Source organism: Dunckerocampus dactyliophorus, chromosome 9 (assembly GCF_027744805.1).
Source record: "Dunckerocampus dactyliophorus isolate RoL2022-P2 chromosome 9, RoL_Ddac_1.1, whole genome shotgun sequence".
NCBI lineage: Eukaryota > Metazoa > Chordata > Actinopteri > Syngnathiformes > Syngnathidae > Dunckerocampus > Dunckerocampus dactyliophorus.
Window position 1 is genome coordinate 14,213,857 of NC_072827.1, and position 23,776 is coordinate 14,237,632.

Consider the following 23,776-nt stretch of genomic DNA (forward strand, 5'->3'; position numbering starts at 1 on the left):
GTTTTCTATGCTCTAACTACACACATGCTCAATTTATGAGTATTGAATCCTACTTCACCAAAATTCACTTATCGCGGTTGGGTCTGGAACCAATTAACTGCGATAACCGAGGGATGACTGTATGTGCAAACATACCTGAAAATTAGACTTACCATCATCATCTTCGGGTGGCCCATCATAGGATTTATCAATAGCTGCCCTGAAGCTCTCGTTGCAACCTCTTCCTCTGACTATATTGGGACGAGGACGGTGAAAAGGTAGGTGTTCATTTTTTCTGTTGACGTCCGACATGGCGGTTTGCAGACTCTCCAGCGAACAGGACTTTTTCAAGCCGAGAGTAGGGCCGAGTCCGATGGCGATCGATGGAGCTAAAAGACAGTGACAGAACACAATGCAGTGTAAGAGGCACATGGGTAATGGTAATGGTTTCATTTATTTTGTACCTGTATACAAGTTACATTGGAATACATCACATAGTACAATTCGCAGTTCCACATGTCCACAAAGAAGTAGGAAGAAGCAAAGCTTTAATCTTACCCCTAATTACAATACATCTGTTCACCTCCTGTATTCCAAATGTACTTTTTCTCAATTATAAAAATACATATGAAAGTGATAAGGCAGTGGTACAATGAGAGTCAAGGTTTATAATTACTGTGAAAAAATTATATAACAGACATAATAAAAATAATAATAAATATATAAGCCCTGCGATTGGCTGGCGACCAGTCCAGGGTGTACCCCGCCTGTCGCCCGAAGTCAGCTGGGATAGGCTCCAGCATACCCCCGCGACCCTAATGAGGATGAAGCGGTATAGAAAATGGATGGATGGATGGATGGAATAAATATATAATTATAACTGATGAAAGGTAGTTATTGTTTGCTTTAAGCATAATTTTAGCTGTTTGAAAGTTTACCAGGTCAGCAAATTTTAATAATTATGATTTTCGGAATAAAGGGTTTGTATGTTGTCTATAATAACCAGCATTATGGATTATCATAACTAATCTTTTTTGTAGCACAGTTAGTGAGTGAAGTGTACTGGGTGGTTTCATATGTATGTGTTTTTTTTTTTGTTTGTTTTTTTTAAACAAATGAGTCATTCTTAAAGACCAACATTTTACAGTATGTTCAGTACAGTATCTAAGATTTGCTGATTTGTAGATGACTGGTGTTGTCAGATATTAAACACTAAGTGTTCTGTATCGAGGTGATTGGATTTGGGGGGAAAAAGTGGATGCTGGCTTATAGCCATGAAGACCATAGCCTTTTCAGAAGAGCCGTGTCAGGAACAAAACCTGCGATCTAGTTTACTATGGCATTGTTGAGTTTGTGATGAATGTGTTTGCTTTACTCCAACGGGTTCTCTATCCATCATTACCGCAGAGAGAGATATTACTGAGAGTGGAAGCGGAGTAGCAGAAGGGATAATGAAGAATAGAGCTGACGTTGATATGGTTCTGCAAAGGCACAGTCAAACCCAATGAGATGGAAGGATGGGGTAGTCGGAGCATTTGGAGGATGCACAGGTGGTGTGAAGATCAAAAACACAGAGAGGTAGGGGTACAGATAGTCACTGTAAAAAACATTTACACAATTAAATGGTCATTTTGTGCTTTTTGGAACAAACAGAGCTTTTTGCGGTTCAACATGTATTTTGACATAATAGCCACACAGTTCCAAAAAGGAAAGGAGGGTAACACCCTAAAGGAAAAAAAACGCTTTTCAGGAACGTGGTGACACAGAGGAAGGGAAATAAAATGGAAATTGGTGAGCCAAGCTCGGCTTGCTGCCAGCTCAAAATACATTTGTACAGGTTAACATTATGCACACACACTCACACACCCATTTTGAATTCCTTGCTGGCTCTGGATTGTCGATACGATGCCACTTTGATTCATGATCGCTAAACCAGAATCACTTAAGATAATGATTCCCTATACACATGACTGGTCTTGCTGTGTTTGTATGTGTGTGTATTTTGTACTCAGATGAGAGCGCTGATGACTACCATGACTGGTGCATTAATTTTGGCCCACCCACACTGACACACACACACACAAAGACACACACAGAATGCATGCATGCATAATGTACACTTGCTGCTAGAATGAGAGATGGACAAGGGCTGTGACTGCTGACACTCACATCTATAAACACACCACACATTATGTCCACCTTCATTCCATAATTATAATTTAATGTGGAACATAACCATCAAGTTCATCTATGACAATACAACCATTAGCCGCCTTCCTGTAGAAAATACTCAACTGAAGTTGGCTCAACCTATTAAAAAGTACAAATCTGGATTTTATATACACTAATATTGTCTACAAATGTGTCTAGCACTCATAATTCATAATCCACAGTTGTGGCATTAGATTAGACAGCATGATCATTACAAGGGCGTGCTTTGGGATGGCCACGATAAAAGGCCACACTAAAATGTGCAGTTCAACTGCCCATCTAATTCAGTCACTAGTAAATCCCAAGCACATTTAAAGCAAATGGCTGAAATCCAAAACTGGAATCTATGGTGTAACGTTATTTAAAGCCCTTCAGCTACGAGACATTTGTTTAGAAATGTTCCTGCTCTCTATTTGAACCTCCAATGACAACCCTTTTATCCAAACCATGTTCTCTGCTGATGTTCATTGATTATCCTTCCTATGCACTAAGGCTGTATCAACTGGCATAGTCAATCAGTAGCAGACCATCACTGAGACAATGCTCATGGCAAACCTAAAAGACACCTTAGTACAATGAACCCTCGAGATAATAATAATTTTATTGCAACCATCTTGACATATGCTTTTGTGAAACTCCTTTCAATCGATTAATACACCACAAGGATGTGTGCAGAGATTATAGCAAATGTCACATCCTGTGCAGGACGACTATAACTGTCACAGCAAACTACTATAAGAGAGGCAATTTTTTATGTGTAGGTAGAACATCGCCTCATTTTGTAATAGAAATTGTACGGTGCCAAGTTGAGGGCCTCCACTGGGGATCTATTATTAATGGGGTCTAACACATTCCGTTTAAGACAGGATAGGAGTATCCAAGCTTTTTCCACTGAGGACCACATACCGAAAAATAAAAGGATGCCAGGGCCGCTTTGATTTTTTGTAAAGCAGCACGTGTAGATATGCTAAGAAGTTATACCTATTTCAAAAAATAACTGCATCTCAGCTTTGTGATACAGGTGAAAAAGGCAAGGTAAGGCAAGGCAAGTTTATTTAAAGAGCACAATTCGTATACAAGGTAATTCAAAGTGCTTTATAGAAAAGAAGGGTAAAATCACATCATAAAATCATTCCATAAAACAAAAATAAAATCATTGTAAAATAATTACTTAAAATTCCATAAAGCAATCAAATTAAAAATGAAAAGTGCAGCCAAAATACTTTCAGTTGTCACATGCACAGTGGAATAGAAGTGTTTCAGCCCATATTTGAACTTTGCCAAAGTTGAGGATTGTCGTACATCTTCTGGAAGATTGTTCCAGATTTTGGCGGCACAAAACTGAAACGAGCCTCACTGTGTTTAGTCCCGACGCTGGGCACCCGCAGGAGCTTCTCAGACCTCGAGATGGTTTATGTGGCTCTAACATGTCAGAGATGTAATTTGACGCAAGACCATGAAAAGACTTGTAAACAAGCAGGGCTTTTTGCAGTCTATTCTCTGAGCGACAGGAGGCCAGTGCAGAGACCTGAGTACTGGACTAATGTGGTCATATTTCCTGGTTGTTCTTCGTTATTCCCATAATATTTACATTTTATTCTTGAAACACTTATTCTGCAACCTAATTTTCCAAAAATTACAACTTTATTTGGATTTGTTTGCTTTTCATAATATTACCAGTTAAAAATATATAGATATTTCAGTTTTATGCTACTAAACTGACAGAATTTTTCCTCATATCACAACTTTATTTATGACTTTTTCTTGTTAAATGACAACTTTTTTCCTCATAATATTTTTACTTTATTCTTCAATTTTTGCTGTTTTTTTTTTTTTTTTTTTTTCTCCCCTGGGTCGCACTACAGACACCCCTTGTTTAAGATATCCAACACAGAAAACCCCAAACCAATCTATTTTACTGTCACACAAATATGCCTAGTCTCAAGTGCTTGTCCAATTCAGGATTTGTGTCATCAATGAAAGTAGTGCAAATGTAAGATAATAGAATTAAGCTGCTTTTGGCGGTAGAATGGGAGACAGACATGACAGAACAAGTGATTTGTTAGAAAGGGTGACAGTAGGCCATTGGTGGAGAAAAACAGACACTGAGATGATGGTACAGAAAGAGAATCACAGAGTGTTAGAAATACAAAAGAGAAGGTGAGCATGACAACAGTGAAGTAGAACGGACCAAATAAATAAGAAATTAAGACTTCAAAATAAAACAACAAGATAATGTGCCAAGCTATCCCAAGGCTATTTTGTTGGCATCATGAAAGAGGCTACTTTCAAAGTCAAAAGTACACCAAGAAGCAGCTGAATGGTAAACTACTGCAACAAAGCCAACAAAACCCAACAGCAAAACAAGTGGCCACGGTTTACAGAATTAGTTCCATAAATTCATTAAAAAGATCATTTTTGTCCGTAAATACAAGACTCCCTCAAGAGCTAATTATAGTACACACAGACTGCGGAAGAATACACAACATCCTCAATATTGGGCACACTTGTCTCAATCGCTCTACTGTCGCAATCGACACAACTCAGACGTTGTAGTGTGCAGTATCCTTGTGCATGTTAAAGGATCTGCTCCTACGAAAGCGACAGTGATAACTAAGCAATACAGCGCAGTGACTTCCCACCAAATTTCAACTTACAAAGCGCCGTAGAAACGCAACTCGTTCATAACTCAAGGACCACCTGTCCTCACTTGAAGGACAAAACATAATGAGATACAGTTTAGTTTGTCTTCTTCATTGATTTCTACAACTGAACGGCACCAATCAGCGATAGGTCCGTCACAGAAGGAGGATAACAAATATCTGAAGCCTCTGCAGTGACTACTAACTCAGGTTGGACGTTGCCTCAATCATTGACTGAAAAAATAAGCAATATACTGCATATTTACACATTTAATGATTAATTGCTATTTATGATCAGTAAAACGTTTGTGTTCATTGTAAATGGCAGAATATACTATAGAATATGCATTTGCACATAATAATTGCTCAACAATTACACATTAACTGCCTTGATTGGAAATAAAAAATGAGGCTTCAGAGCCCGAGTCTCCCTGCTAAGCCTCTTCACATTCAAATGCAAAAAACAAACTAAAGTAACTCTAGCATTAGTGATTGGGTGAAAAATATAAGCTTGATAAAAGATGCAGATGTAATAATGTACTAGCTTCAAGGGCAAAGGAACCTCTGTCCATTCACTTACCACCAGTCTGTCGTGTAGGTATACAGAACTGCAGCGTATGCAACCTGCTTTGTTTTTTTTGTTTTTTTTAATTCAAAATGGTCCCCACCCAACTGCGCCCTCTTCCTTTTGACATATTTCTGTATCTACAGCAGCCGGTTTGACAACAAACGAGTTAATTGTTCTTCCTGCTTCATAAGATGCTATACAGGCTCTTTTGCCCATCATCCACAATCCTTATGTGAGACATGAACACCCATCTTTCACTTCTCTGCCTGCACAAGGCAGCTAACAATGCACGAACTGGGGGTTCACCTATTCCGCCTATAAAGCCCTCTAAAATACCCTTCAACGTTTTACATACATGATGTGAGCTGCTGTTTGACTGACGATCACATTGTGAGCCTCGAAAACTCACCATACTCCGTCAAGTGTTTGTTCTTCAAATGCCGTATTAAATGAAAGCTTTTTAATGTGCTACCCCGGCGAGATATTTTTTGTTGCATATTTTGCAGGGTGCAAAATTTATATCACTCTCACGAAAGGCAGGTAAGTTCCACACAGGAGAAATATGTTCGATCTCTACAGATTGCATACTGCAATAGTACAAGCCAGAGGTGAGGCCTTTGTGATTAACGTTGAAATGCATTTATCGGCACATGCAGATCACATGCTTTCTCACGGAAATTGGCCGATGCTGATCGGTGCATCCCTAAAGTGCAATCATTTAGCTTTATTTTAATGTTCAGCTTATTTGGAGCTGTTAATACATACAAATACATATAACCGTGTCTTGTCATTTAACTTTCTGTTGATAAAATACAGTAAAAATGGGCATATTTTGCACACAGTGGCAAATGGTGATTAATCATGATTAATTAATTTGAAAACTGTGATTAACTTGATTAACATTTTTAATCATATGACAGCAATAGTATAATTATTATTATTAGTCATAATTAGTTATTAGTCATAATTATCAGATATTATGGACGTTATATAATTTATGTATATTTATTTACAACCTTCTCATGACACCAAAACACATGTTAATCTTTTTTTTTTATTTTCACCATAAAAAATTATATCGAAAGGCATATTTCCTATGTTGGATGTGTGTTTGAGCGTTAACTTTTACAAAGGTTTCGTCACTAAAAACAGTCTCAAGCAGAATGCGGAAGTGACGTCAGACCGGTACGTCCCCTCCATTGTTTCAGTTGTTTTTGCTTGTGGTGGCCCAAATTTTTGTTGACTTTCTGTTGTTGTTATACATATTTTTTTTTATATTCTGCCTGAGCGTTGTGTGGCAGGCTTTTGCTCAAACACTTGAACAGAAGGAGTAAGCTTGTTTGCTTTTCCAAAGGACCCAATTCGCCGCGATAAATGGACCAGGCAAGTGCAATTATTTTGATACTATTCCTTAGTGTGTATTGCCGGAGGGTGCTTCTACCGGTGAAAACATAAGCACCTACGCAGACGGCAATATAAAAGTCAAAAACCAAGAAGACGTTTGACCGTGGAAAAGCGTGCCAAGCTGACAGTAAGTAAATACACATTTTTGTGCTAGATATATGCTACCAATCTTAGAATAATATGTGTTTTCATGTCAAATGTCAATGTCAGCATACAAGCTAAACAGTTATCAGTTTTCCTCAATCACTGCTCACTGGTCTTGTCACTTATAGTCCGCATATACTGTATCTCTGTGACAACCACTGCCAGCATAACATTCTTGTTTATTTTTACTTTGTATGTGTTTTTGTGTGTTATATCAGATGACAGTCTCCCACTGTCAGCTGGTGTAGGCACATTCACATCGCCTTGACAATCATTACTGGCTGCCTGCTCTTCAGATTCGTCAGAATCTGTCCCCATATTGCTCTGTTGCTCGTCAAGATATGGCTCAAATCTGTATGGTCTGATGCCCAACGCTCTCTCAAACACTCCTTCATTTTCTTCTACTTCAAAAAAGTCTTTAATTAGCGAAGAATTGAAATGAAATGTCAGAAAAGAGGTCTCTTTCCTCGCTCTGCTGTGCCTCCATGGCAGTGTGACTGCCGAAAGGGTTCAGTGTGTGACGTCACAGCCAAGATAGCAGTGGTTTAGAAACTCGCTCGGGGGTGTGTCAAAATAACCACTTCATTTCACTCCTACTTCATAGTTGTTCATGTTGAATACAGGATGTGAACAAATCTATGGGCAATTAATGTGAAACAGAGAGGGGGTAGGATTAAATTAGATTTGCTTCTTCCTACTCCTTTTCGGACATGTGGAATTGTGAATTGTAATATGTGATGTATTCCAATGTAACATGTAGTGTATGCATGTTAAAAATAAATCAAACCATAACCATTACCATCAAACCATTCCATTCATGATAACTTCTAATACTTAATGTAATGTACGTAATTAGACCGGTCACGATAACACATTTTGCTGGACGATAATTGCCCTACAAATTATTGTCGATAATCGATACTATTGACAACATTTTGTAGGTGATCACATTTGAGCTAGAGCACATATCTGTGGTGGCGGAGTAAAATGAAATGTTTGTGATGTCCTTCAACACGTCTTCTGTCACTTGGTTATACAGTCCAAGAATTGCTGTTTGTGACATGTACATGTATACGTTCTCCCAGGCAATTCATACTGTCAAACATTTCTAACATTTTCCGAAATGTCGGCTTTTCAACTGTATTGAAAGGTTGCATTTCTTTTGCAATGTAGAGCGCGATACCATCTGTGAGGGCACACCATTCTGTGCTGTTTCATTTTATATTTACTTTGCCGATCAAATGCCTCAGTAAGCGCTGACTGTCGGGACGAAGGGTCTGCTGCACCGCTAGACTGGAACTGTAGCATTCAGCTTGGAAACCATGTCTTTTGTGCCTTCATTCATATTAGCATTTGCTTGCTAACTTACTAACTGCTAGCACTCTGTGTATCCACTCACTAGTAGCCCCGCCTCCACGTACTGAGGGACAAAGAGGCTGAATGAGAGGAGGGCTCACGCTCTCCGTTCATTCCACTATAGAACCATTGCGCACAGACACATGCAGAGTGAACCCTCTTGTCATCCAGCCTGTGTGGAACAGAAAGACGACGAAAACAAACAGGCATACATACACATGTCAATTTATAGAGGTGGCAAAATGATCAACTTTGTTTTTTTTATTGTTTGATTAATTGGTTTATTGATTATCATGACAGGCCTACTTGTAATACAGCATTTTGACTTATATTGGTCATTTTCAGCATCACCAGAACTTCTTTCCTGGGTGTATTGATTTCAGTCCATAGCAACGAATGCTAGAGAGCGCGTTTGCTACCACTAATCATGGCAGACTTCAGGAAAGCCGCCACCGACAGCTACTTTTTCCTTTTACTCCCCCCAGACAGAGAATAACATTGCTGGGTGCCAGGCAGATCCAGCTATAATGAAACACTAAGCCATTCTTGTAGCGTTATCATGTTGCACTAGTGCTAAATCAGCAAAACAAAAATAATATGCAGGTTACGTTTTGTAAATGGAGCATAGTTGGTGCATAGTTGTTTTTAGAAGCCCTTTTGGCAGAAAAGGTGAATCCCCATACGTGCATTGTTAGGTTGACTCGTGCTAGCTGCTTTTCTCTCTTTAGAACGCACAGAAATTGGAAAGACGAGTGTTCATGTCTCACATAAGGATTGCGGATGATGGCCAAATTCCCCAAAAAGTGCAGCTTCCCTTTAAGATACGCAATACACCTGTTAATACCACCACTATCACAACTGTTGTACAATCAATACAATACAACCCATAAATAATATACAATAAATTAAATATAAGCATGCATGGCATTACAGAATTAGGGATAAATACCATTATTACTAAAGGAATAAACCAAGTTAAACCTTTATCTTCCAATACATTGCCTCTAGTCTAGTCTCCAAACCTCTAGTCTCCATCATCATCTGGGGCAGTTCAGAATCAATATTTATTTAATAACATGACAAAAACATGAAAAAATATAAAAATCACACATTAAAAAAATCACACATAAAAATATATATGAACTCACTTATGTATTCATGTAACCCACACAGAATGATGTCCGTCTCCTTTCTTTGTGTCAGAAAAAATGATAAATTAGGAACTACGCTGTTTACGTGATGAGACGTTCAAGAGTGAGTGTGAGGCATAGGCTCTCTAACCAGAGAACAGACAAATTCTAACATATTATATGCCAGTTATAAACACAAGATGACTGAATAAAAGAGCAATGCTGGGAGTATTGTCTTATTATTAATACCACAACTTTAAAACACAACAGTTTGTTACATGCAATATGATACGATAACCGAAACAACCGGAGCAAAACATTTTTGTCAAAAACACATTCAGCTGTGATTCACTGTAGCAAATAACTAAAGAAAAAGCGACTTGACTTGAACTTTGGAAAATACCTTTCACAAGGACTGAAATAACAGTAAGACTACTTTGGAACAGTGCGTGGAAAGTCACTCTAAGCTTGAGTGCACATGGCTCGGTTTATCACAGAATCTTTTATTACAGACATACAGTATGCCTTACAACATGTACACTACGGTCTTCCGTAGTATCTTTAATTTCTCTAAGCACTCGTCCTCAAACAAACAAAGCTCTTTAGAGATTAATCCATCATATGGGAAGTTACTGAAAAATCAGGACAGAAACAAATTGCCTGCCTCTTTCAAGTATGATGACATATACAGTACAATACACCACACATCATTGATAAGTGTAGAGCCTCATGGAGATAAATGGCTGCACCAGCAGAAAAAGACAGCACTGACCATCTACTGATTACAGCTCACTTTTATTGGCTGACTGGGGGAGATGGAACGAGGTCAAGGGGCATTCAATATACAAAGCAGCAGCCATGGGAACACACAAACACCTTCATGGTGTGTGCCAGATTGAGGAAGACACCCTGCAGTCCGGAGATGGACGCAAATGTAAACACACACGCAATTGAGTAGAGCAGTAATAAGACAGTTGTCGTCTAAGGACTGTTGGGAAGAGCTAATGTGGAGTGGTTGCAAGTGATGTACGCATGCACACACCCGAAGAGACTTCTTGCTTTCTCTCTGTGTGACAAATCAATACATCAATGCGTGTTAGCCTAACTAGGTGGCTTTCAGGTTAAACCCACAGCAAAGTCAGAAAGAACCAGCAAGACAAAGTAACAATGAATAAAAAAAAAAAAAAAAAAGTAAGACAAATCTGAAAAAGAGAGCGGTAAACAATCACAGAGACAGGGGGATATACAGAGACATGGCTCTCTGAAGACACGGCTTTGGCAGAGTTTCGGCAGTATGTGACTGTCATCAAAGTCAAAGTTGCACTGGGGAGAGATTCAGACAATGGACTGCACCAGTCTCCCTCAGCATCACACACAAACACATTTCGTTCGGTCTAAGCCCCTCTGCCTGATTGTCAGCCTCTAAGCCTGAATGGTGTTGGCAAGAAAACGACTGTGTGGGGGCAAGTAAGAGCAGGAGTGAGGACATGAGTGGTGGGTGCAGGAAGAAATAATTGGTGAAGAAGACATTAAAATGGAATGTTAAAGCTGAAAGTATTTATTTATAACAATAGTTGTGTAAAAAGGTCATAAAAAATGAATCTGTTCCACTTGCGTTGAGTTTTTTTATTTGAATGTCTGGTAACACATTCTGACACACATTTAAAATCCCCTTTTATGCATAAATGAATACATTTATACACATATTCATATGCTCATGACACACACACACACACACACACACACACACACAGCTATGGGCTGTCCCTATTAGCATGGTGGAAAAAAAGAGACAACTGTAACAACTTCTTTTTTGTCCCGTCAGCAATATACATTTTGAAATAGGCACAGTTGAGCCTTCTGTCCTATTTAAAGCAGCTTCAGAAAAGAGGCAATCTGCAGTTGAACACGTTTTGGTTGATCAATGATTCTATTATTGCTAATGCAATTGAATCCATGCCTTTTTCACAAGTTGATTGGAGATTTACCGTATTTTCTGGACGATATGTCAGGGGCAACTTATAGACCAAAACATACAGTATATACATACAGTACATACAGTATACCTGTATATACAATGTACAGTTATTAGAGTTAAAGTGGGGCGGTGGTTGTTTGTTTTTTTGGCGACACCTAGTTGGCACAATAATTCTTTGAGTTGATCTTGTGACACAGTTAGGCACACAAAATGAATGATACAGAGCATACCAGACGCTTTTTGTTACAGAATTCCTTCTAATGTGCTTCTGCCTTGGAAACTGTGTCTGTAAGTAATGTGCAACTATTATGATATGATACCTGTGTGGATTGAGAAATGTGGTATTTTAGACAGCATTGTTGTTTCATTAGAACAGTGATTATGTCTACCTTGGTGCATGTAACTACTGTGCCAGCCACTGACTAACTACTGTAAATACGCATGTATGATTTTCAGTCTATGTTAATTCATTTGTGAATACAAAAATGAAGTTTTAGTGCTAAAATATGGCTGTTTGGTACATTTCTACACATTAGGATGTGTAGGTGTCACGTCACGTATTAAAAGTGTCTTCTTCTAGAACATTCTGACATTGAATTAAACAGGCAAGTTTTTATTGTATCCACATACTTTAAAAAATAAACTTATTTCACCTTCTGTAGCTTTAATTTTCTTCTTGTTTGTGGAAACAGTACCCCCTCCCTCTGGCTTTTGTCTTCTTTTCTTGTGAATTTACTGTCATTTGGAGCGGCGCCACCATGACACCCATAAATTAGCTCCATCGTAAATACCAGGAAATGTGACTTCTGTATAAAAATACGGTGTAAGAATAATTGTATCCTTCACCTACACAACGTAGACAAGCTTATCAAGCTGTCTGAATCTCACCACTTGAACATCACGGGAACCACATGATATAGACATGTTGTGGTAGTAGAGTACAGTATGTAATTTCTTTTGCAGAGGTATCCAAACCTTTCCCCCGCCCGAGGGCCACATACCGAAAAATGAAAGGATGAAAGGATGCGAGGGCCACTTTGATATTTTGTTAAACCAACACATATAGATATGCTAAGAAGTTCAATTTAAAGACAAAACTTTGTGATATAGGTGAAAAAGTCCATTAGTATCAACTTTGATCTTTGTTTCTTTTTCCCATTATTGTTGTTTTTTTTTGTTTTCCAAATATTTCAACTTCTCTGTTCTTCATAGTATTATGACTTTTAACCTAATTTGAAAAAATTTACAACTTTTACTTTGTTTTGTTTGTTTCTCATAATATTACGACAGAAAATAATCTATTTTTTCTTTCATATTTCAACTCTATGCTATTAAAATGTAATTATTGTTCCTCATAATATAACAACATTATTCTCATTTTTCTCATTAGATTACAGCTTTTTTTCTCTTGATATTTTTACTTTCTTGTAAAACTCCTGCTGATTTTTCCATTTTGGCTGATGTTTTTATTTTGTTTTCTTATTCAATTATACTTCTGAAATGTAAATTTTATTTTTATGTGCTGCGGGCTAATAAAAAAATAGCTGCAGCCCAAGAATGGCCCCCAGGCCGCACTTTGGACACCACCGTTCTGTAGCGTATGCAATATTATCTTTATTTATTTATTTTCCCCCGGAATGTGTGAGAAACAGTCACATGAAGTGAGCACAGACATTTCTGCCACTTTCCATCTCAGATTCTGCTAAATTACAAAATAATGGGAAGTGTGTCATTTTCCACAGCAGGATGAAGACTTTCCATCATCAGAACACTATATGGAAAGGATACGTTTCAGATGTGTGACCAAATGTTTCTTTTAGGGGTGTGGAGGGGGAAAAACCATTGTGGGAAATAAAACATTAAAAAACACCATTCCCATAAATGGAAATTCGATTCCTTTCGCTGACTCCAATTTTTATCAGTCACGTACTGAAGTGAATCAGGTACTCGGTTCACTCGAGTCACTTGTCACAGAAATGCAGCAGTCGAGAAATCAGCAGGAAAAAAATGTGATTCATATCTAAAAGACACAGAAAGCTTTCAAGAGAGTTTAGAGAAAAATCAGTTCAAAATCAATTCAAATTGTGCATCCGAGTCTTGTTTTAAAATCATTTAAGGTTAACCTTGGATAATCATGCCATCCTTTACAATGACTGATTCCAATAAATCAATAGCGCATTAAAATTGATCACATTCATTCCCATTATGAGTGGATGTAAACTTTGGACCGGAACTGTATGAAGAGTCCTATTCAGGTTTTTACTTTTTTTTCCCCCCTTATTTGGACCTATGCATGTTCATGGTTTCATTCCTTTTGAACTAATGCTCTTATTTTCTACAATCAGGGTTCCCAGTCTTTCTCTGAATTCATTTTCCAGGACATTTTCAGCTGCTTTAGAGACAAGTTACGATGTCATACGGGTCAATACTAGCAACACTTTTGGCTCAAGGGCGTGGTCTGAAAAGTCGCTAAATCTAGCAACAAAGTCAATTGGAAGCACCGGGTTGCAGAACTGCTCTAAGTGAAAATGCAAATGTGATTGGCTGGTAGCGTCACGTGGGCCGCTGTGCTGGCTGGAAGCAGGGGAGTGTTGTGCCTAATGATGCCCAGAAGATAAGATGACAACAGACATGCATGCGCATAACTTTTAACCTGTTTGCATTCACAAGCCAAGGGGAAGATAAATAATTTTCCAGGATAATGTCACCGTTTCTCAGACATTTGACCTTTTTTCTCATTTTCCAGGTGGGAGCCATGACAATATATCTAATCCCCTGCCTTTCTACATATCTTTACTGTATCAACAACACATTGGACCATTTCTGGCACAAAAAATATACATCTGGATCAAAGTACCACGTCAGCTCCAAAACAACTCTGGGAAAAGGGTTAGAAAGGAAACAAACCACCCACCCCATCTTTTCAGCGGTTCGAGGAAAGCCATTTCTATTTTATTAGTGTTATAAGCACGTTATACCTCAGCGTTCTTTCCATAATTTTTTCCTGAATACACATAACGCCTCATGCTGGCTCGTCTATGTTAATGGCTATGGACCTTTTAATAAAAAGTAATAACACCATGTTTAAAACTGAAGACACAGCAGAATGCAGAAAATCACCGGAAAATAATGAAGTTGTTTCCAGAAAGAATGATACACAACACCAGAAGTAGCTTACGCTGAAGTAGCTTCAAATGAGATATGGGAGATTACAAGGATACACATTTATAGCATATTCAATAAAAAAAAAACAAATGTATACATTCCACTAGTGTGAGAGACTCCTAGTATCTATTCATGCTTTTGCACTTTAGCGCCAAAGTTGGAGATAAAAACATATCTCCTATAAGGGCTACAAGTTGCAAACCAAAACACGATTACTATATAGCCATAAACGCAAAGAAAGTACTATTGTACTGTACAAGTCACACTTTTTTCATAGTTTGGCTGGTCCTGCGACTTATAGTCTGGTGTGACTTATAAATCCAAATAACTCCAAATCAATCACACTTCTGTGAAATCCAACTGTTCACTCGGGAAGCAACAACGATTGACAATCAATTTCACATGCTGTTGTGCAAACGTACTAGACAACAGCCGGACAGCAAGACACCCGCAATAAACAAATAAAAATATAAATAAAATAATAAATAAATAAAATATTAAATGTATCCAACAGACTCTCGAGAAGCTGAGTGAGACTTTATATTACATTACCTTGAAGGGATAGTTTGGATTTTTTGATATGAAGTTGTCTGACATCCCCATCAGCATTGTAGTCCAATAACAGCAACTTACCCCCCCACTTGGTCTCCTAAGTCCAGTGCTGATCAGATTTCCGTGATGAAGAACGTAGTTCCACTTAGTTGCTGGGGACAATTAAGTAAAGACTTTGGCTTCTCAAATCAATATACGTTCAAAAGATTAATATAATACATTTGCATGACAAAAATTCTCAAAAAAATCAGACCTTACAAAATGCTTGCCGTTATATATTTGTCTCCCGCCGTATTCCCGCGCACTGTTGCCTGTGCGTTCATGTGTACAGTATGTGACAAAGACGCTCGCATCTACTTCCGCGACGGAGCGCCGCGGCCATCTTGTTTACGTATGTGTTCCACAGCGGAAGAAGATGCGTGTGTCTTCATCACGTTCACATGAACGCACAGGCGACAGTGCGCAGGGATACGGCGGGAGACAGATATAAAGCCCAGCGTTTTGTGAGGTTTGAGTTTCTGAGAAGGCATTTTTGTGATGCAACTGTATTAGTCTTTTTAACCCATATTGTTTTAGAAACCAAACTCTTTACTTAATTGTCCCCAGCAAATAAGCGGAACTACGTTCTTGATCACAGAAATCTGACCAGAATTGGACTTAGGAGACCAAGTGGAGGGTAAGTCGCTGTTATTGGACTACAATGCTGATGGGGATGTCAGACAACTTCATGTCAAAAAATTCGAACTATCCCTTTAACACTGCATGGAGTCAGCCATGGCATGTCCGACATGATAGAGTGACTACTGTGGTGTTATTTCATGTCTACAGGGCTCTAATAATGGTAAAAACCCATATTTAGAAAGTCATAAACAGGTTTTCTATGCTCCAACTACAAAAATATTCAGTTTATTAATATTGAATCGTACTTAGTGGAAATTCACTTATTGCGGCCTGGGTCTGGAACCAATTAACCACAATAAACGATGGACGACTGTATAAATAAGGATGTATTTCATAGAATTTTGTTAAATACTTTTTTAATAAAGCAGTTTGGAGGTGAAAGTATCTGTGTGCCCGTAGGTGTGTGTTTTACACTGTTACATCCAAGTGAAAGTCAGGGAGCGCTGCCTCACCTGATGTGTTTCCAAGCATGGCTCCTCCAGCGCTCGCATCTGCAACTGAAGCAAAGAACACATATGCTTCCATTAACAATCCTCACACATACACATTAGTGCAAAGTTGAAACTAACTGGCTTTTACATTATTCTCTCTTCTTGATCCAAATTTTCCAAATGCAAAAGTCCCTTTTCTCCCCAACCACCAACCTTGTCTGATCTCTTTCCTGGGATGTTTAGTCAGCTTCACTGCTACTGAAGCCATTTAACGTGTTTGCTTTTGCTCACTCCAGTCAGCGCTAACCCTCACTTTTCTCTTTGAGCCTTTCACCATTGCACTTTTTTTTATTATTCTTATTTTTTTTTTAAATCAGCCAGTGCTTTCATCTACAGCACGTCACTTCACTTCTCTTTCCTCTCAACTTTCTCATTCAGTATTGTTGTTTTTGTAGGACTACTCTAACTATCCACTTGTGTTGACCTTTTTCCTGCTTCCTGGTCACCACTGTCTCCATAATTGTCGCTTGTCAATCTTTGTTTACTTCCTACTTAAATGAACGGTATTTTTATTAAAGATTCTCCTGGCCTCTTTGTTAGAAAAAAAAAAAAAAAGCCTAATGCCAACACTGACGAGTAGCACGCTGCCAAACAGACACTGAAACCACAGAAACCAAGCAGTAAATGGCTGTGCGCTGCACATATTTTCCTAATCAAAAGCAAGCTTGAAATGTAATCCTATAAGTGTGTGTTTGTGTGATTGTGTGTGTGTGTGTGTGTGTCTGACCACATCAGCTTGTGGCAAATTTTTATGACTACTTCAGCAGACCGTTTTTTTGGCAAATCCTTTTGGGTCTACTTTGGTTTCACACAGATACTGTGCGTGCATGTATACGCACACACACACCCACACACCCACACCCCCACACACGTATTTGATAGTCACATTTCAAGAAAGGTTAGTTCAACCTGATATAATTACCAGAATGTCATTCATTAAAGTCAGAAGCGGCCTGAACTTGTTCTTAACAGTGTCTAAACCTGCATGAAAAAGGCACATGAAGAGACAGCAAGCACAAAGCTAGAAATAGAACAAGAGTCAGTAGGACAAAAGAGCAGTAGTTCATCATTGGAAATGTGTTTTTTAAAACAATACATTTTTTAAATCATCTGCTTCAAGCAAGAAATCAGATAAATTATGCAATTGGCCAACTGGTGGTGGGGTTGTTGTGTTTCTCTTTTTAAATATTAGATACACAAGACTACAGTACACAGAAACAGCGTCTTATTGAATAAGTTATAATGCTAAAATTCAGTAGCTTTGATATTCTGACATTGGAGAGGTATACCTGTATATTTATGGGCAGTGAGACAAAAGAAAGACTTTTGATACTTTTTTCTTTTTTGTAAACCAAAACCCTAAAACATTTCAGCTTTATCTCATTGTGCCTTTTGCCCTATTGGCGCGCACTGGCACCTCCGGCCGGGTTTTGGGGGTCGAGCTCAGGGCTGGTTGCGTGCCTGGAGAGCGGCAAGGCACAAGGGCGTGTTCAGTGGTCAAAATGCTGTTGTAGGGCACTGATGTGATAATGCATTTATTTATCCTAATATTTTGAAGATTGTAGCAGAGAGCTGGGACTGTTTGCGATTTAAGCAAATTCGCTGGAGCACCTCATCCACACCATCGCTCCGGTCGGAGAGCAAAGGAACGTTTGAAGGGATTTATTAATACACAGTTTCATCTGGCCGATTTGACATTGACACAATGTCTGATGTATTGTCTGGTATATTTTAATCACCAACACAGCCAGACAAACATATAGGTGCATTTCATTCATTCATTCATTCATACATACTGTACATTCATACATACATACATACATTCATACATACATTCATACATACATACATACATGAAGTCCACCCTCAACAGTGCCTGCACTGATATAATTAGGGAATTTACATTTGTGATCGACCGGGCAACTCCCAAAGATTAACGCGTTGAAGACCCCTGTTTGAGGATGTTAAAAACAGTAATTCAGTGACACCACAAAAAATATTGCTAAAAATATTTCTCGGTTTTTCACATACTATCTCAACACTGGCAATCCTAACAGCCAAACAGTGCACCTAATAAACTAGTTTGCAGAAACGAGAGCCCAAACAAAGCATCCACACATTGATGACTCAGTCTGTGTGAAGAATGGATAGTGTTTTGTTTTTTTTACAGTTGGGACACTATAGACAGATTCCAGCCAGGGAATCCTTCAATCATATTTATTATGTGTGTATTTGTGGTTTATTTGTTCATAGAACGCACACAAAACAATGAACAACTCATATCTGTCTGTTTTCTTCCTCTAATAAGCGCAGTATGTCATACGCTGGTGAGGCTTTCAAGAGCATTGGGTATTTCTGAGAGTCAGATGAATCTGTGCTTTTTTAAAAAAGTAATTACGGCAGCAAAAAAGGAGGTTGCAAGTGCCAGAACCTTGCTAAAGAAGGTGAGAAACACTACTGAAATAAAGAAAGAAGTCTTAGCTAAGTACAAAGGTAGCATCTTTTATAATAGGATTGTAATATAAAGGTTCCTTGTTACCACAGGTTACAGGGGCAATGGTTTAATAGAAACACATAACAGAAAGTGAGCCGGGCCAGTGTACCTGCTGCTGAAATGTGCAATAAAGTTCAAGCGAGCAAGTGTTGAACTCTAACTGCCCACTTTTTAAAGTTAAGTTTGTAATGGACTAGAATGAAACAGCGTCCATGTGGCTTTTCTATCCCCTCCCCCCTCCCTCCACTTATCACAGTGTTCACCAACAAGTCTCCAATAAAGGTAAAAGTAATGTTACATGTGTCTGAAATCGATTAATGGGATTTACATTATTTCTTATGTAAAAAATGTATTCGGTTTTTGTACGTGTCCATTTGCGTCTGACCTTTTGGAAGAGATTCGTGACGAAAACGGCAGTGTAAAATGTTACGAAACTTTTAGAAACCCTTAATGTGAGTGATCAGGATGTTGAACAAAGTTTCTTGGAATGTTGCCTCAATAACTTCAGAAGGCGGTAACCATTTTATTTAAAGTGTAAAAATTGTAATGACGGCAGTGGTAATGTGATTATCAAATTACTGCAAGGCTTTGAGACAATTTAGTCTCTGTACTACTACTATCAGAGCATTCTGAAGCGAAATGTGCTGCCCAGTGGTCACAGTCGCAGGTGTGTCAACAGAGTAATGACCCAAAACACACAGCCAAGAATGGCTAAGAACAAAATACTTGACTATTCTACAGTGGTTTGCTACAAGCTCTGATCTAAATCCTATTGAACGTCTGTGGAAGCAGCGGTGTGTCGAAGGCACCCTTCAAACCTGAGATAGCTGGATTACTTGGCTCACAAGGAGTGGCCAAAAATAAGACAGGTGCAGAAGAAGTTTCAAAGAGTTACAGAAAAAAAAAAATCACTCTTAAGTTAAAGGTAGCGTCATTTTGGTTCAAGCCAGTTTCATTAAAATAATTATGTTGCACCATAATATAAAAGCAATATCTGCTTTTCATTTGTTAATTTAAGACATATTGTAATTACAGTATTATTTCTGACAGTTTCAAGTCAATTTTATCCATGTTTGTAACAAACAAATGTGATATGTGTGAGTGTCCACTCAGAGGAGCATCCCTTTCATGCATAAATGAGATTATGTACATTTACATATATTGAACATAAGATGCATGCAGCAACGACGGAGAGAATATAAACTATAAACGATCCCCACCAGTGTGCAGCTGGTTCGGAGTCGTGCCCAAGTCCATACTCTTGGAGGCTTTTACATGCTGGAACTGCTGCTGGTTGTCATACTGGGATGGAAACTGATGTGCTGGGCTTTCCCTGGTATACCAATATTGTCACAAATCACAACATACATATTTAAATCGCACAAAATTAACTGTGACAGCAAAATGTGTCCCCTAAAATGAACACACCTTTCCTGTAGGTAGGAGAAATTTGCGGAGCTTCTTGATTCTGTGTCATGTCCACTCTGCTCTGCCTCCTCATCCATGTGAGAAGATGTTCCTGAAAAGAAAACACCGCATTAAGAAAGTACAGTAATCCCTCGCCACTTCGTGCTTTGAATTTTGTGATTTCACTCTCATGGTTTTTGAAAAATATATTCATTAATAAATCATGCAATTTCGTGGTTGAGTATGGCTTATTGTTAGTCAAAAATATGCAAATGTTGCTCATGTTTTGCCTAGATTATGCATAAAAATGGCTAAATGAAAAAAAGATACAAATATAAGGAATTCAGAAGACACATTAAGACCATAAAATGTAGTGTTCTACACTGGTCACCAGGTGTCAGTAATGTTTCTGTAATGTTTGATGAGGCACCAGAACAACAGGTTTTTATTGCAGGTATGAATAATCTCACAACAGCCGCAATAATCCCAAATAAAATCACAGACTACTGTTGCGGCTCTTAGCCACGCAAAGTTGAAACTCAACTCTGAACTCCCATCGTCACTTCCTGTCCGCCCCTCACTCAGGTCCCTCTGAAGGGGAACACATTCATAGTAACACTTATGTGAACTATATTGGGTAATACGAGTGTAAAGGTGAGTAAAGGGGTGTTATTTCATGTCGAGAGGGCTCTAATAATGTTAATTGGTCTGGAACTAATTAACCGTGATAAACGAGAGATTACTGTGTCCCAGGTGTTGTAGTGTCATGTTACAAGTGTTTCAATTCATTTTAACACCCTTGTGATTGAGGTGATAGTTTGTTCCAAGCACAATTTACTTGCCTTCATAATTCTATTTTCAAGGTTGTTTTCAAGTTGCAGTTTTTGGTCTACACAGTGGGACACGTTTATGTCGACAGCACTTGAAGTGACTGACTCACGTCAACATAATCAGTGATAGACATAACCAGAACTAAAACATTTAATTGCATTTTTTTCCACCACCGACGTAAGGTCAATGGGTGATAATAAAAGTTTTGAACCTACAGCAGTTTGTTGATATTTTTTATTCAATTTGTGCATATTTTTATTTTTGTTCTTCAGTTTTCATATAATGTTTTATATTTTACACAGAGTTGGTGTAGTCATTTCAACAAATGTCTCCACCACAGTGACAATAAAACTTTTATATATGTGCAAATCTTTCTTTCAGTGGCTAAAATGCTGTTAGTTGTTGTAGTAGAATCCAGGTTAATACTACCATGCTTTTACTTTGAAGCTTAATTTGCAATGAGTAGGAAGTCACTGTGTGCATGTGTTAATGCTGTGTGCCTAGACGGTACAGGTGGTCCTCGGTTTATGGGGTTTCATGGTCATGTACCCACTTCCATTACCGTAATTTCCGGGGTAAAAGCCGTTGACATTTTTCTCATGCTTTGAACCCCCGCGGCTTGTACAGTGATGCAGCTAATTTATGGCTAAAACTACAGTTTGCATGATGCTTAGAGTGCAGCTTCAGGAAGGGGTGAAGTGAACGCTAATATCACATTTTAAAGTCCTATGCAGTGATCGTGTTTTGATCTGTCACATCTTAAGTAAGTTGGAAGTGTAGAATTACTACAGCTGTTTGGACTGCTTGGGCCGCCAACCGTCACTATTGTAACAGTTTGATTTAGTGTAGGTTGTTTGGTCATGCCTGAAAAGTGGGTCGCACGGACTACGTCATATAAAGGCGACTGTTGTGATACACTGTGCGCACGCTGTGTTGAATAAACGGAGCCAGCACGTCTGCTCCAAAAGAGCACAAGTTTGTGAGTTTTTGCCCTGTCAAAGAGTGACTTTAGATGCCCTACACCTCGGACGCTACACTATCACAGGTTACACTATCACTCAAGCTAAATGAACGACAAAAGGGAGAGAGACTGACAAGTGTGTGACTAAGGAATTATGAGGTTGTCCAATTGTGTAGAAGAGGAAAACTTGTATGGTTTTAGTTCCCAGGAAGAAGATGAGGACGGCGATGAATGATTTTTCTTGTAGGCTACTGTTTAACTCGCCATATTAGATAGACACAGTCATGGAATAAATGATTAGACCACCCTTGTTTCTTCAGTTTCTTGTTGATTTTCATGCCTGATACAACTAAAGGTACCTTTGTTTGGAGAAATATAACAATAACAACAAAAATAGCTCATAAGAGTTATTTGGCAATGCAATGCTATAGCTATTCATGTAAGAACATAAGTGATTTTGATTATCATCAAGAAAACCATCGAAGTTGCTAGATATCAGCTCTTAAATTAAACTCTTATGAGCTTTATTTGTTATCATCATTATATTTGTACAAACAAATGTACCTTTAGTTGTACTAGGCATTACATTCGATCAATAAACTGAAGAAACAAGTGTGATGTATCAAGGGAAAGGCTTCTTGAGACGTCATCTGTACTTCTGTGAAGAAGGTGTCGGATGTTTCGCTCCTCATCCGAAGAGCTTCGTCAGCGAACTAATAAGTGCTGGTAGCTTAGGCCTTAAATACAGTAAGAGTGGGCAGAATTGGTGTGCCAACACCCTCCTCCTATTGGTTCCTTACACTAAGCCTGGGCGGAGTTGTGGTCTAATCCTCTCCTGCTATTAGCACCTCCAATAAAAGGGAAGTGTCGCTCCCTGAGTTGGGTATGAACGACTCTGATACTGGCTCTTTAGCATCTATTGTTCTGGCTCGGCCCTGGCTTCACCTCATTTGCAAGACTAAGAGCTGTGGGTTTTGGTCTCAGTAACCTGCTGAACACAGGGTCCAAATTAAACCTCAAACCACCATTCTGATTCAATGATGGGTTCTGTTGTTTGACAAAAATAGCTTCCTTTACTCCTCTTTCAAACCATCTGTTTTCTTTGGCTAAAATCTTTACATCGCTGTCCTCAAAAGAGTGATTGGTTGCTTTAAGGAGAAGATGTACTGCTGATTGAGGCCCACTAGAATTGTCCCTGCGATGTTGATAAAGACTTTTTTGGAGCATTTGCTTAGTTTCCCCAATGTAGTGCTCTTTGCATTCCTCATCTTTACAGTGGATGGAGTAGACCACATTGCTCTGTTTTTGGTTTGGAGCCTTGTCTTTAGGATGCACTAATTTTTGTCTCAGGGTATTTACTGGTTTGAAATAGGTAGGAATTTTGTGTTGCCATAAGATCCTCTGGAGTTTTTCAGAGACCCCCGCTACATAAGGGACTACCACTCCTCTCCTTTTTGCTTCTGTGGGCTTTTGAGTTTCTTTCCCTACTCTCTTCTTTTGACATTTGTTAAAAGCCCACCGCGGGTACCCACAGGTTGGGAGCGCTCTCTGGACATGTTGTGTCTCCTTTTTCCTTCCCTCAGCACTAGTTGGTATTTGGTCCGCTCTATGTTGGAGGGTCCTAATAACCCCTAGTTTATGTTGTAGTGGATGGTTTGATTCAAACAGCAGGTATTGGTCAGTGTGTGTGGCCTTTCTAAAGACCTCTGTAAGTAGCTGTCTGTCCTCTCCTATAATTACCTTGTGTGATGTAATCCTTACATGACTGTAGATAGCACTGTT

At 38.7% G+C, this 23,776-nt stretch overlaps 1 protein-coding gene across 5 annotated transcripts in view; it reads right to left on the minus strand.

The window, feature by feature from the left end:
* The window catches only part of pard3bb (par-3 family cell polarity regulator beta b), a 201,935-nt gene that overhangs the window by 96,839 nt on the left and 81,320 nt on the right, over positions 1–23,776 (minus strand). For all 5 annotated transcript variants that reach the window (XR_008572425.1, XM_054786859.1, XM_054786860.1 and 2 more), the window contains 4 exons: positions 20,224–20,314; positions 20,016–20,128; positions 16,263–16,307; positions 153–368 (listed from right to left, as the gene is read on the minus strand). Coding sequence is in view for 4 of the 5 variants with exons in the window: in XM_054786859.1 (XP_054642834.1) it covers positions 153–368; positions 16,263–16,307; positions 20,016–20,128; positions 20,224–20,314 (465 nt within the window). In the remaining variant the exon portion in view is untranslated. The remainder of the gene's footprint in view (positions 1–152; positions 369–16,262; positions 16,308–20,015; positions 20,129–20,223; positions 20,315–23,776) is intronic.